Source organism: Enhydra lutris, unplaced genomic scaffold (assembly GCF_002288905.1).
Source record: "Enhydra lutris kenyoni isolate GAN:26980312 unplaced genomic scaffold, ASM228890v2 scaffoldscaffold5, whole genome shotgun sequence".
NCBI lineage: Eukaryota > Metazoa > Chordata > Mammalia > Carnivora > Mustelidae > Enhydra > Enhydra lutris.
The window spans coordinates 49841838-49856148 of NW_019154089.1; the positions used below are offsets into that span (position 1 = coordinate 49841838).

Consider the following 14311-nt stretch of genomic DNA (forward strand, 5'->3'; position numbering starts at 1 on the left):
CTGAAGTAGTTAAGAGACTCAGGAGAAAGCAAAGCAAAGAAAGAGTTTCATGGAATTTCCATAGGGGAGATGTAAAGATGGTGGAGGAGTAGGGGACCCTGTTTCAACCCGTCCTCTGAACTGAGCTAGATATCTACCAGACCATTCTAAACACCCATGAAATCAGCCTGTGGTGTAAGAAGATATATCTGGAGCTCTACAAGCTGAATATCTCAAGCGGGGAACTTTTATTGGTAGCAGCGGTGAAAGGACGTTAGGACAGCCCCCCAGATTGAAACCTAGAGCTGCAGGGATGCACGTGCGAACTGGGGGTGGCTAGTGGTTTTAGAAGCACAAAAGGCAGAGACATGCCTGGACCTGGAAGCAAGGACTAGCAGAGCTGCTATGGGTGTACAACCCAGAATACTGTGTTTTTTAGCAGTACAGACAAAAATGGAGACAATGTAGCCTGGAGAACTTACTGAAGAACAGACTGTGATTTCTCTGTTCTGAGATAGAGATATGGATACGGTCACTTCTACTCTGACTTTCAGAAGAGATGTGGAAAGCTGCCAGGAAAAGCTGCCAGAGAACAAAAGCCCGCCAAAACTGGTTTTCACTGAGCCCATTTCCTCCCTACAGGAGTCAGGGCAGCTCTGCCCAAACAGGGTTGCCTGAGTAACAGCAGGACAGGCCCCTCCCACAGAAGACAGTCTGAAAGAACAAGAGGCCGACAACCCTAAGATCCCTATAAAAAAGGTGCATCCTGCTTGGGTTGCAGTCAATCATTTGGACTCTGTACATTCCCTCAACCACCCGTCAACAGAATGACTAAGAGAAGGAAACCTTAACACAGGAAAAATTCAGAGACTGTGACCTCTGCCACAGAACTAATGGATATGGTTATAAGCAAGATGTCAGAAATAGACTTCAGTATAACAGTTATGAAGACAATAGCTAGGATGGAGAAAACCATTAATGGCAACATAGATTCTTTAAGAGCAGAAATGAGAGCTGATCTGCCAGAACTTAAAAATGCTATTATTGAGATCCAATCTAGATACTCTAATGCTAGGGTAAACGAGGCAGAAGAACAAATTAGTGATCTAGAAGGCAAACTGATAGAAAAGAAGGAACAGGAGGAGGCCTGGAACAAACAGCTTAAAATCCATGAAATAAATGATGCCATGAAATGTTCCAGGGTCAGGATTATTGGGATCCCTGAGGGGGTGGAGAGGGAGAGGACAAGAAAATACATTTGAGCAAATCATAGCCAGGAACTTCCCTAATCTGGGGAAGGAAAAAAGCATTCATGTCCTAGAGGCAGAGAAGTCCTCTCCCAAGATCAATGAGAACAGACCATCTCCACAGCATGTAATAGTAAAACTCGCAAATCTTAGAACCAAGGAAGCCATCTTAAGGGCAGTTAGGGGCAAGAGATTCTTTACGTACTGAAGGAGGAACATCCGAATAGTATCAGACCTGTCCATAGACACCTGGCAAGCCAGAAAGGGCTGGCAAACATATTCAGGGTACTAAATGAGAAGAATATGCAGCCAAGAATTCTTTATCCAGCAAGGCTGTCACTCTGAATGAATGGAGAGATAAAGAGCTTCCAGGACTGGCAGACACTAAAAGAATATGTGACCACTAAGCAAGTACCACTAAGTCCTGCAAGAAATATTAAGAGGGGTTTTATAAAAGGGGAAAGACCCGAGAGTGATACTGAACAGAAACTTACAGAGATAATCTATAGAAACAGGGACCTGACAGGCAAGATGATGACAATAAAATCATATCTTTCAATAATCACTCTCAACGTGAATGGCCTAAATGCTCCCATAAAACGGCACAGGGTTGCAGAGTGGATAAAAAGACAGACCCATCCATATGCTGTCTACAAGAGACTGTGTTTGAACCTAAAGATACATCCAGACTGAAAATGAAAGGACAGAGAGCCATCTTTCATGCCAATGGACCTCAAAAGAAAGCTGGGGTAGCAATTCTCATAGCAGACAAATTAGATTTTAAGCTAAAGACTGTAGTTAGAAATACAGAAGGGCACCAGATCATTCTTAAAGGGTCTATCCAACAAGAAGATCTAACAATTGTAAATATCTATGCCCCCAACATGGGAGCAGTCAACTATATAAGCCAAATGTTAATCAAAATAAAGGGGACATATTGATAATAATATGTTAATAATGGGAAACCTCAACACTCCACTCTCAGCAATAGATCATCTAAGCAGAAAATCAGCAAAGGAACAAGAGCTTTGAATGACACTCTGGACCAGGTGGATCTCATAAATATATACAGAACATTACACCCTAAAACAACAGAATACTCATTCTTCTCAAGTGTGCATATAATTTTCTCCAGAAGAGAGCACATACTAGATCACAAATCAGGTCTCAACTGATACTAAAAGACTGAGATTATTCCCTGCATATTCTCAGACCACAGTGCTTTGAAACTGGAACTCAATCACAAGAAAAAGTTTGGAAGAAATTCATACATTTGGAAGCTGAAGACCATTCTGCTCAAGAATGTTTGAGTCACCCAGGAAATCAGAGAAGAACTAAACAATTCATGGAAACCAATGAGAATGAAAACGCATCGGTCCAAAACCTATGGGATTCGGCAAAGGATTTCCCCCTAAGGGGGAAATACGTAGCCATCCAAGCCTCACTCAAAAGAGTAGAAAAATCCTGAATACACAAACTATCTTTACACCTTGAAAGACTTGGAGAATCAACAACAAATTAAGTCTAACCCATACAAGAGAAGGGAAATAATCAAGAATAGAGCAGAGATCAATGAATTAGAAACCAGAAATACAGTAGAACCAACACATCAACGAAACTAGAAGCTGGTTCTTTGAAAGTATTAATAAGGTCATTAAACCACTGGCCAGACTCATCCAAAAGAAAAGAGAAAGGACCCAAATTAATAAAATTATGAATGAATGGGGGAGAGATAATGACTAACACCAAGGAAATAGAAACAATTACCAGAAATTATTTTCAACAGCTATATGCCAATAAATTAAGCAACCTGGAAGAAATGGATGCATTCCTGGAAATAAAAGATTTCCATCCTGGAAAACAAGATCAATAACTAGCAACGAGATTGAAGCAGTGATCAAAAACCTCCCAAAAAACAAGAGTCCAGGACCTGATGGATTCCCTGGGGAATTCTCCCAAACATTCAAAAAAGAAAAGAATACCTATTCTCCTGAAGCTGTTTCAAAAAATAGAAACAGAAGGAAAACTTCCAGACTTTCTTTGAGGCAGCATTACCTTGATCCCCAAACCAGGCAAAGACCTCATCAAAAAGAATTTCAGACCAATATCCCTAATGAATATGGATGCCAAAATTCTCAACAAGATCCTAGCTAACAGGATCTAACACTACATTAGAAGGATTGTCCACCACGACCAGGTGGGTTTATCCCTGGGATGCTAGGGTGGTTTAACATTTGCAAATCAATCAATGTGATAGAACACATTAATAAGAGGATAGAGAAGAACCATATGGTCCTCTAAATTGATGCAGAAAAAGCATTTGACAAAATACAGCATCCTTTCTGATTAAAACTCTTCAGAGTATAAGGATGGGGGAACATTCCTCAATTTCGTAAAATCCATTTATGAAAAACCCACAGCGAATATCATTCTCAGTGGGGAAAAGCTGAGAGCCTTTCTCTTAAGATCAGGAACACGACAAGGATGCCCACTCTCACCACTGTTGTTCAACATAGTACTAGAAGTCCTAGCAACAGCAATAAGACAACAAAAAGAAATCAAAGGTATTCAAATTGGCAAAGAAGACGTCAAACTTTCTTTCTTTGCAGACAACATGACACTTTATGTGGAAAACCCAAAAGACTCCACCCTCAAATTATTGGAACAGCAATTCAGTACTGTGGCAGGATACAAAATCAGTGCACAGAAATCAGTTGCCTTCTTATCCATTAATAATGTAAGTGTAGAAAGAGAAATTAGGGAATCAGTTCCATTTACAATAGCACCCAAAACCATAAGATACCTTGGAATAAACCTAAGCAAAGAGGTAAAAGAACTATACTCTAGGAACTAGTATACTCTAGGAACTAGTGAAAGAAATTGAAGAAGACATGAAATGATGGAAAAACTTTTCATGCTCATGGATCAGAAGAATAAACATTGTATACTGTCTATGCTGCCCAGAGCAATCTGTACTTTCAGTGCCATCCCAATCAAAACACCAACAGCATTTTTCAAAGTGCTGGAACAAATAATTCTAAAATTTGTATGGAACCAGAAAAGACCCCAAATAGTGAAGGAAATGTTGAAATAGAAAAACAAAGCTAGGAGCATCACGTTGCCTGATTTCAAGCTCTATTACAAAGCTGTGATTACCAAGACATCATGGTAGTGGCACAAAAATTGGCACATAGACTAGTGTAACAGAGTAGAGAGCCCAGATATGGACCTGCAACTCTATGGTCAAGTAATCTTTGACAAAGCAGGAAAAAATATCCAATGGAAAAAAGTATCTTTAATAAATGGCACTGGGAAAATTGGACAGCTATATGCAGAAGAATGAAACTCAACCATTCTCTCACACCATACACAAAGATAAACTCAAAATGGGTGAAAGACCTCAATATGAGACAGGAATCCATCAGAATCCTGGAGGAGAATACAGGCAGTAACCTCTTCGACGTCAGCCGCAGCAACTTCTTTCAAGACATGTCCTGAAAGGCAAGGGAAACAAAAGTGAAAATGAACTTTTGGGACTTCATCAAGATTAAAAGCTTCTGTACAGCAAAGGAAACAGTCAACAAAAAAAAGAGGCAACCCACAGAATGGAAGAAGATATTTGCAAATGACACTACAGACAAAGGGCTGATGTCCAAGATCTAAATAGAACACCTCAAAAACTCAATACCCAAAAAAGAATTAAGTCAAAAAATGGGCAAAAGACATGAACAGACAATTCCTCAAAGAAGACATACATATGGCTAACAGACACATGAAAAAATGTTCAGCGTCATTAGCCATCGTGGAAATTCAAATTGAAACCATTGAGATACAACTTTACACAAGTTAGAATGCCAAAAATTGACAAGAAACACCAAATATTGGAGAGGCTCTGGAGAAAGGGGAACTCTCTTACACTGTTGGTGGGAATGCACATTGGTACAGCCATTTTGGAAAACAGTGTGCAGCTTCCTCATAAAATTAAAAATAGAGCTACCCTATGACCCAGCAATTGCACTACTGAGTATTTACCCCAACGATACAAAGGTACAGATGTAGTGAAAAGAAGGGCCATATGCATCCCAGTGTTTGTAGCAGCAATGTCCATAATAGTCAGACTGTGGGAAGAGCTGAGATGCCCTTCAACAGATGAATAGATAAAGAAGATGTGGTCCATATATACAATGGAATATTACTCAGTCATCAGAAAGGATGAATACCCAACTTTTGCATCAACATGGATGGGACTGGAGGAGAATAGTCTAGGTGCAATAAGTCAAGCAGAGAATGTCAGTTATCATATGGTTTCACTTCTTTGTGGAATATAAAGAACAGCATGAAGGACATTAGGAGAAGGAAGGGAAAAATGAAGGGGGGATAACCAGAGGAGGAGATGAACCATGAGAGACTATGGGCTCTGGGAAACAAACTTAGGGTTTTAGAGGGTGGGAGGTTAGGGGGATGAGTGAGCCTGGTGATGGATATTAAGGAGGGCATGTATTGCATGAAGCACTGGGTGTAAATCATGGAACACTACATCAAAAAATAATGATGTACTGTATGGTGACTAACATAACGTAATTTAAAAAAAAAAAAAGGAATTTCCACACATCTGTATCCATTAGATAAAAGGACAGCTGTGCATGTTGTGATCTTTTTCAAAAATATACATGCCAGCCCTGTTGAATCTGGGGTGGTAGGCTGGGGACAGAGGAAGAGCCAGTGGCTTGGCAGCGGGGAATGTGTAGATCACACACATACATTTTGAAAAAGTTCCTAAAAGTTCTGTTACAGCTCCCCTCTCACCCAAGCCTTTTAATACTGGAGGATAGGGACCTTGCCTTTTGCTTGGTAACATGGCAGGCATTCAATACATGCTTATTTAATGGTTATCTTTGCTCTCTTGGTTTTAGATTCTGAGAGTAATAAGATCCCATTTATATAATAAAGACTTATCACCTGAACAGTTACTAATAATAGTATGCAAGCCTAGGAGACTATTTCAAAGGAAGAGTTCTCAAAGGAAGGTTGATCAAACTCTGTAAGTATTTAGTCCGCTAAGGTGACTACTTTGAAGGAACTAACACTGATTTCAGTGAAAGATTTTGGGATATTGTTTTACAATGTTCTCATCCTATTATAATGCACACATAAATACAAAGATTTTGGCTCATTTATTTTAATTAAGAGAACAGACTTTAAGCCTGGAAGAAACAGAGGAATAATTGTGGACAAGCGCTAACTAGGGGCTTTGAAGACCTCAGTTCAAATCCATGTTCTGCCACTAAGAAAGTCACTGAATTTTTCTGGGTCCTGTTTTCTCATTTATAAAATGAAAGGTTTTGTCTAAATGGTAGCTAATGTTCCTTCCCAATCTAAACTTACATGATGTTGTTTTCCTTAGGATGCCTAAAAAGATTAAATCATTTAGATTACAAATAAGTTAAAATTTCCTGCTCTTCATCCATCCCCGCATTTAGCTCTTACTGGATTTAGTCACATTTCTTTCATTGTCACCCAAATATTTAAAAGGTACATTACCCTAATATTTAAAAGGTTATTTAACAATATTGTGAAATTATCAAACTATAAAATTTTTAAGTATTTTGTTGTGTGTTTTTCTGTAGGTCGAACCTAAAGATCACATTGAATTGTCTTCTAGTCCTGAATCTGAAAAAACATTGGCTTCAAAAGCCATTGGCATTTCTGAAGGTGTGTATGTTACAGGTGGGGGTGGGATGGTGGGGGAGTGGAGTGGGGAGTGTTGGTAGAGGACACTGAAGCCTTGCTTTGAAAGAATAAGCATTGGCCTTTGAGAGCTACAGAACTAGGAATAGTTTTCATTCGTGAGCTGAAGCCCATAGTCCCTTGTTAGATTGGGATTATTCATGTGATAATGTGATTGGCTCTCACCCAGGCCATTCCCCGACCCCCACCCCACCCCAGAATCCAATGCCCAGCCTCCTAGAGTGGGGCACTGCCCACCACACGCTTGCTGAGGGCTGCACAGAGCTTGGTGCTGAGGTTGCTGTTTGCCCCGGTCAACTGCGGAACTGGAATTTGAGGCTCTGGTTAAATGGCCAGGCAGTGGTGAAATAGAATATGTTTGTATTTCTTACTGAAAGAATGAAATTAGGGTAGTTACTTAAAAAAATTTCTACTGTGCCTATAGTTGTTTATCTCTACATTCTCTTTAATTCAGTCTTGTCAGCAACTTAATGCAGTTTTCTATTTTTTTTTTTAAACAGACTTTGGTTTGATTCTGTCATTTAATTTTCTTTTTCATAAATTTCTACCCCTTAGCTCTATTATTTCTTCAGTTTTTGAGGGCTTAAACTGTTGACTTTTTCCTAACTTCATTCTTTTTTTCTAATATATGTATTTGAAGCTAAACATGTTCCTGCAGGGACACAGACAAGAGTGTTGATATGCACCATGTTTTGGTGTTGTTTTGATCTAGTTTGTAATTTGTATTAAGATGTTTTCTTTCGCTCATGAAAGGGATTTTTAACTTCTCAATATTATGCGGTTTCGACTATATTTTTAACTTACTCTCATTTTCGTTGCATTTTGATTAGATGAGTGTATGATAATAGCAACTCTTAGATGTTTGTTAAAATTTCCTTTGTGGGGGTGCCTGGGTGGCTCAGTAGTGAAGCATCTGCCTTTGGCTCAGGACATGATCCCAGGGTCCTGGAATCGAGCTCCCTGCTCAGCAGGAAGCCTGCTTATCCTTCTCCCACTCTCCCTGCTTGTGTTCTCTCTCTCACTGTGTTTGTCTCTGCCAAAGAAATAAAATCTTTTTTTTTTTTAATTTTTCTTTTCTTTTTTTAAGATTTTATTTATTTATTTGACAGAGAGAGAGAGAGATCACAAGTAGGCAGAGAGGCAGGCAGAGAGAGAGGGGGAAGCAGGCTCCCTGCTGAGCAGACAGCCCGATATGGGACTAGATCCCAGGACCCTGAGATCATGACCTGAGCCGAAGGCAGAGGCTTAACCCACTGAGCCACCCAGGCGCCCCAAAATAAAATCTTAAAAACAAAAATTTCCTTTGTGCCCTGGGATGTGTAGTTTTTGTAAATGTTTACTTGAAAAGAATATGAATTTTCTGTAGCTTTGTATAGTCTGTATGTGGGTGTGCGCATGCATACGCGTGTGTGTCTGTATGTTCAGTCAAGCTTTAGATTCTCTGTATACATATATATGTTTAATCAAGCTTTTAAATTGTCCACATTTTCTAGTTTCTGGTATTTTAGTCTCTTTTTCCCCTTGCAGTTTATTTGTTGAAGAAACATAGATGTTTGCTGTGAAAATGCTTTTCAGAATCTAGATTTTGCTAATTGAATCTTTATGGGGTCATTTAACATATTTTACTCTCTCCTGTATTTTCTGTAAGATACTCCTTTATTTTCAAGCTGAGTGATTATGTTGTTGTAATTGTGTTAAGCATGTTAACTAGATTTCATTTTTAAAAATAATTTGTGTGTCTTCATCATCAAATGTAAGTATGGATATTGTGATTACTGATATATTTGTGCTTATTTCTATAATCTTATTTTGTGCTTCCTATTTACTATGTATTTTTTTCTTTACTTTTTGAGCTTCTTTCTTTCCTTCTGTTGGATTGAGTTTTCTGTATTCTCTCTTTTCCTCTCTATTGGTTCAGAAATTACACATTCTATTTTTAACCTCTTAGTGATTATTTTTGAATGTTGAACATTCATAATTGAATTAAAATTTAAGACAAATATATTTACCTCCTAAACAATATAAGGACTTTAGAGCTTTTTTTTTTTTTTAAGGAATTTGTTTATTTGACAGAGAGAGAGCGAGAAAGGGAATACAAGCAGGGGGAATGGGAGAGGGAGAAGCAGTCTTCCCGCCGAGCAGGGAGCCTGATGCGGGGCTTGATCCCAGGACCCTGAGACCCCAAAGGCAGATGCTTAACGACTGACCCACCCATGCACCCTGACTTTAGAGCCTTTTTTTTTTTTTTAAGATTTTATTTATTTGACAGAAACAGAGATCACAAGTAGGCAGAGAGGCAGGCAGAGAGGAAGAAGCAGGCTTCCCGCCAAGCAGAGACCCTGATGCGGGGCTCAATCCCAGGACCCCGAGATCATGATCTGAGCCGAAGACAGAGGCTTTAACCCACTGAGCCACCCAGGAGCCCCTGACTTTAGAGCTTTTAACACTGATTTGCTCCCCTTTATCTTCCCTGATATTGTTTTCTAGTATTTTAGATCTTTGTTTTTAACCCTCCCATTTTGTCTCCCATGTCTTCCAGTTTCTTTGCCTTCAGTTGGTTCTTTTTAAAAAATTTGTAACTCAAATAATGTAAATATGTGAACTATAACTGTATAAAACCAAAACACGAGTTTTATGAAATAATACTTACTCTTATTGCGTGAGATGCTCTCTGACAAAATTTTCTATTCTCTGATTTTATTGCTCGCAATTGCTTTTTGTATTTGCTTTCTTGAGAATTGCTTCCTTCTTCCTTCCTTCAGTAGTTCTTCCATCTAGAACATGTGAGTGGTAAATTCTCCTAGTCTTTGAAAATATCTTTAATTTTATTACAATTTGTGAGTGATGGCTTACAGATGAGCACAGAATTCTAAGTTGATGCTCATTTTCCCTCAGCATTTTAAGGATAATATTCCATTATTTACGGACATCTCTAACTGCCATGTTTATTCTACCTATGTGTGGTCTGTCCAGTTACTGTTTTTATCTCTGATTGCTTTTAAAGTTCTCTTACTTTGTATTTTTGATACAAGTGTGTCTCAGTTTAAACATTTTTATGTATTTATTTTTTAAGAGCTTTTTTTTTTTTTTTTTTTTTCCAGTGAGGGGAGGGGCAGAGGAAAAGGGAGAGAATCCTGGTGCTGGTCTTGATTTAACAATCCTGAAGTCATGAACTGAGTAAAAATTAGGAGTCAAACACTCAACTGGTTGAGTCACCCAGGGGTCCTCAGTGTATATACTTTTAAAATTTATTCTAAATGAGAGTCGGAATGATTACTTAATTTGCAGGTTTAATGTTGGTTATTTTTCATCCATTTTCTTTTGGAGTATTGCTTCCTCCTCTTTCTTTCTGTTCTGTTTTCTAAAACACCTATTAGAACTATGTTGGACCTTCTCACTTTATTCCCTTTCTCTTAACTATTAATTACCACCTTTTTATCTCTCAATGATGTACTTAGGGTGATGTCCTCAGATCTCGACAACATAATTTTCTCTTCTATATCTTTGTTATAGGATTTAATTTTTTAAAATATATTCTCACTATCTAGAAGTTTTATTTCTTTTTCAAATTTGTTTGCTGGATGTACTGTCCTGTTCTTTTTTTTTTTTTTTTAAAGATTTTATTTATTTGACAGAGAGAGAGAGAGAGATCACAAGTAGACAGAGGCAGGCAGAAAGAGAAGGAGAAGCAGGCTCCCCACTGAGCAGAAAGCCCGATGCGTGGCTCAATCCCAGGACCCTGAGATCATGACATGAGCCGAAGGCAGAGGCTTAACCCACTGAGCACCCAGGCGCCCCTGTCCTGTTCTTTTATTATGGTTTCTCTGTCTTCTTTTATCTGCTTAATGATTTTAGTAATATTTTATGCCCTTTCAGATTGTTTTACTTTATGCGTGTACATTCTCAATTATCAGATCTGCATACAGCTCTCTTTTATGGTGGTTTCTTTGTGCAATCTGTTTTTTTTTTTTTAAAGATTTTATTTATTTATTTGACAGACAGATCACAAGTAGGCAGAGAGGCAGGCAGAGAGAGAGGAAGGGAAGCAGGCTCCCTGCTGAGCAGAGAGCCCGATGCGGGACTCGATCCCAGGACCCTGAGATCATGACCTGAGCCGAAGGCAGCGGCTTAACCCACTGAGCCACCCAGGTGCCCTGTGCAATCTGTTTTTTTTTGTTTTTTGGTTTTTGTTTTTTTAATCATGAACTTATCTTTAGGGGAGTTGTGCTCGGTTGTATATACTCGCCTTTGATATGGTTTTATATTTGCTTCTTGAGATCCACTGAAGTAGAAAAATTTGGGGGGCAAATTTTTATATACATTTTTGGCTTGTAGTTGCTATTAGTACATAGAGAGTATAAATTCAGATCCCATTCCTGATTGTGGCACAACAGAGGTTTTGATTTCTCAACTGACTTATTTTTTTCCCATCTGTTATTCAGGCAGATAGAAAACTTCTTTGCTGGTTCTCCAATTTTCTTATTCTCGTTTTATGGACAGAGTTATCCTTCAGTGCTCTAGGCCATATGAAGTTAGCTCAGTTCTCTCCACTGCAGATGACAGAAAATTTATCTCCTTTTTGTATGGACTATCCCAGCATCATTGCCCATATATTGCCCAGCTTTGATTCCTTTTTCTTTTCTGGGACTGGGGGATTTCTTTATTTACAAGGCTTGGTTGCATATTAATCTATTTTTTTTAATTTAACATTTCTTCTGTGTTTTTATAACAGAGCATGAGACTGTCTAACTCATCCACCATGTTTTCTGAAATTGATAGTAAATTTAATAGTTTTACTATGGGGGAGATTAAATTTTAAATCTATTAAATTATATTCCATTATAGAATAGAAAGTTTTCAAAATAATATATTGTAAACTTCTGATACATCTTTTGCCATGTGAAAGTGTTAACTGTTGTATCTTTTTTTCCCATTTGCTTTTCTTCCTCAACCATTTTACTTTGGATTAGTACATTTCCTGACTCATATGAATAAGGATGCTCAATGTGACAAAGAGGAGACTTCAGAAGCTGAATTTTCAGTGACAGAAACTCATTCTAGTCAGAAAACTTGTGTGTTTCCTTCTGCTGACTCAGCTCTCAGCCTTTTCAATGACCAGAATACAACTTCTCCTGGTACTGTTCATTTTTTTCATTTACGCTCTTGTTTTCCCGTATACTGTTACTGAAGAGTATTTTATTTGGAACACAGTTGTGAAAGATTTGTGAAGCCATTTTGCAATATTTATAAATTTCAAGGGAGGGAAGTTAAAAACTGTGCCATTTGCTTGAAGAACTATGTTGTCTTATCATCTTCCTAAGATCTATTGCAAGCCTGTATCGTTATCTCTAATAAGATGTATGATTACATCTCCAAGTTATTTATTAATGTTAAATATAGAGAAACTAGATTTACTATTCTATCTGATTTTTATAAAACTTGAGAAATTCAGACTCAGCCAATATTGAGAACCTCGGGTTTTAATTATGAAACCAAATAATGGCTGTAGTTTCTGGAGACTGCCATGTTCCAGATAAGGCTGCTTTACGTGCATTGACCCTGATGTGAGCCTAGCCTGCAAAGGGGATGCCATTAATATCTCAGTTGTACAGTTGAGAATTTTGAGACTTAGACAAGTTTAGTGCCACTTTTCATTCTATTTCATTTGGAGTTGGCAATTAAAAGTGCACTTTTTAGTCCTAACAAACACATTTTGTCATATGAATAATAGGTCATACTAAATACAATACATGGGCTACTGACAGCGGCTTTGAAATATTTTTTCTCTCTCAGCTATTGATGGTCAAAAATGATGAATTTTTAAGTGTTTATAGTATGTTTTATTGTCATTATTAAAGTAGCATAAGCAGTCAGAACCCTCTACAACCTCTTTAACCTCATCCATCAGCTCTCCGCCATAAGAGTCAAGCAAAAGCTACAGATGACTGAGAACCTCCAGGAATCAAACAGGTTCTCAGCTAGGTGCTTTAGGTACTGCACTCAATCTCCACAACTCTGTGAAGTGGAAATGATCAACCCCATAGGATGACGACCAAAATACAGTTGGAATCTAGGAATAACTTAGAGAAAAAAATTACAAGACTTAAAGCGAGCTTCTTAGCAGTTTTTCTTTTAATAACTACTATGCCAGGGCACCTGGGTGGCTCAGTGGATTAAGCCTCTGCGTTTGGCTCAGATCATGATCTCAGGGTCCTGGGATCGAGCCCCACATCGGGCTCTCTGCTCAGCAGGGAGCCTGCTTCCCCCCCTTTCTCTGCCTGCCTCTCTGCCTACTTGTGATCTCTCTGTCAAATAAATGAATAAAATCTTAAAAAAAAAAAAAACTATGCCATTTTTTTTCTACTATGCCATTTTTAAAAAAGCATTTTTTTACTGCTTATGCTACTTTAATAATCTTTAAAAAATAGTTAAATTGAATTAATTGCTATTAAAACCTCACAAATGCCCCAACCCTGAAAACAAAGATATGTAAAATCCTTGATTTGAGGATTAATAAATTAAACAAAATAACATGTGCTTAGGAAAGCAAAATTGGTATTAAAAACATGTGGATGTATAAGTCTTGGGTCAGGGTGGATTCATCTAATGAGATCTTAACAAGGAAATGTTTTTGAGAAGAGGTGTCCAGAACACTTTCCCCCATAGTAACTCAATTCTCCTTGAGGATTAAATGTATCAAAAATTGAGTAGATTAGGTGTTTTGCTTTAAAGACATGTGGTTAATATTGGACAAGGTTTAAAAATTATTCTTTTGGGTCCTGTTCTTCCAAGTTATGGCTTCTTTGAATGAAATTAGATATTTTCCTAAATGTATTACTTTTAGATCATCAGAACATTTTTTGTTTTGTTGTTGTTGTTTCAGTAAATTGCACTTCAGTATTTATGTTTATTTTTTAAAATTCTATTTTATTTATTTGGCAGAGACAGCGAGAGAGGAAACACGAGTATGGGGAGTGGGAGCGGGAGAAGCAGGCCCCAGGACCCTGGGATCCTTGGGACCCTTAAGCATCCCAGGCGGATGCTTAAGGACTGAGCCACCCAGGCGCCCCACACTTTAGTATTTTAAACTGTGTACTAAGCGAAGAAGGACTGTACTTCCTAAAGTATTCAGAGTATTCTGGATAGAAAAGTAATCATCTGAAAATGCAGAGTATACACTATCAAATAGCACATTTAAGAGGAGGATAAATAATTACACATATATATCTTTAAACCTATTTGGAGGCTTAAAATATTTTAATTTCTGGTTATATAATTTCTAAAGAGGTTAATAGATGACAGTAGAAAAAAAATATTGACCCCAAATTTTTATTAAT

At 37.9% G+C, this 14311-nt stretch overlaps 1 protein-coding gene across 1 annotated transcript in view; it reads left to right on the forward strand.

The window, feature by feature from the left end:
• LOC111140943 (chromosome unknown C5orf42 homolog) overlaps nt 1-14311 on the forward strand; it is a 135293-nt gene that overhangs the window by 101649 nt on the left and 19333 nt on the right. The window contains exons 41-43 of the mRNA XM_022493213.1: nt 6854-6938; nt 11327-11329; nt 11945-12109. Coding sequence (XP_022348921.1) covers nt 6854-6938; nt 11327-11329; nt 11945-12109 — 253 coding nt within the window. The remainder of the gene's footprint in view (nt 1-6853; nt 6939-11326; nt 11330-11944; nt 12110-14311) is intronic.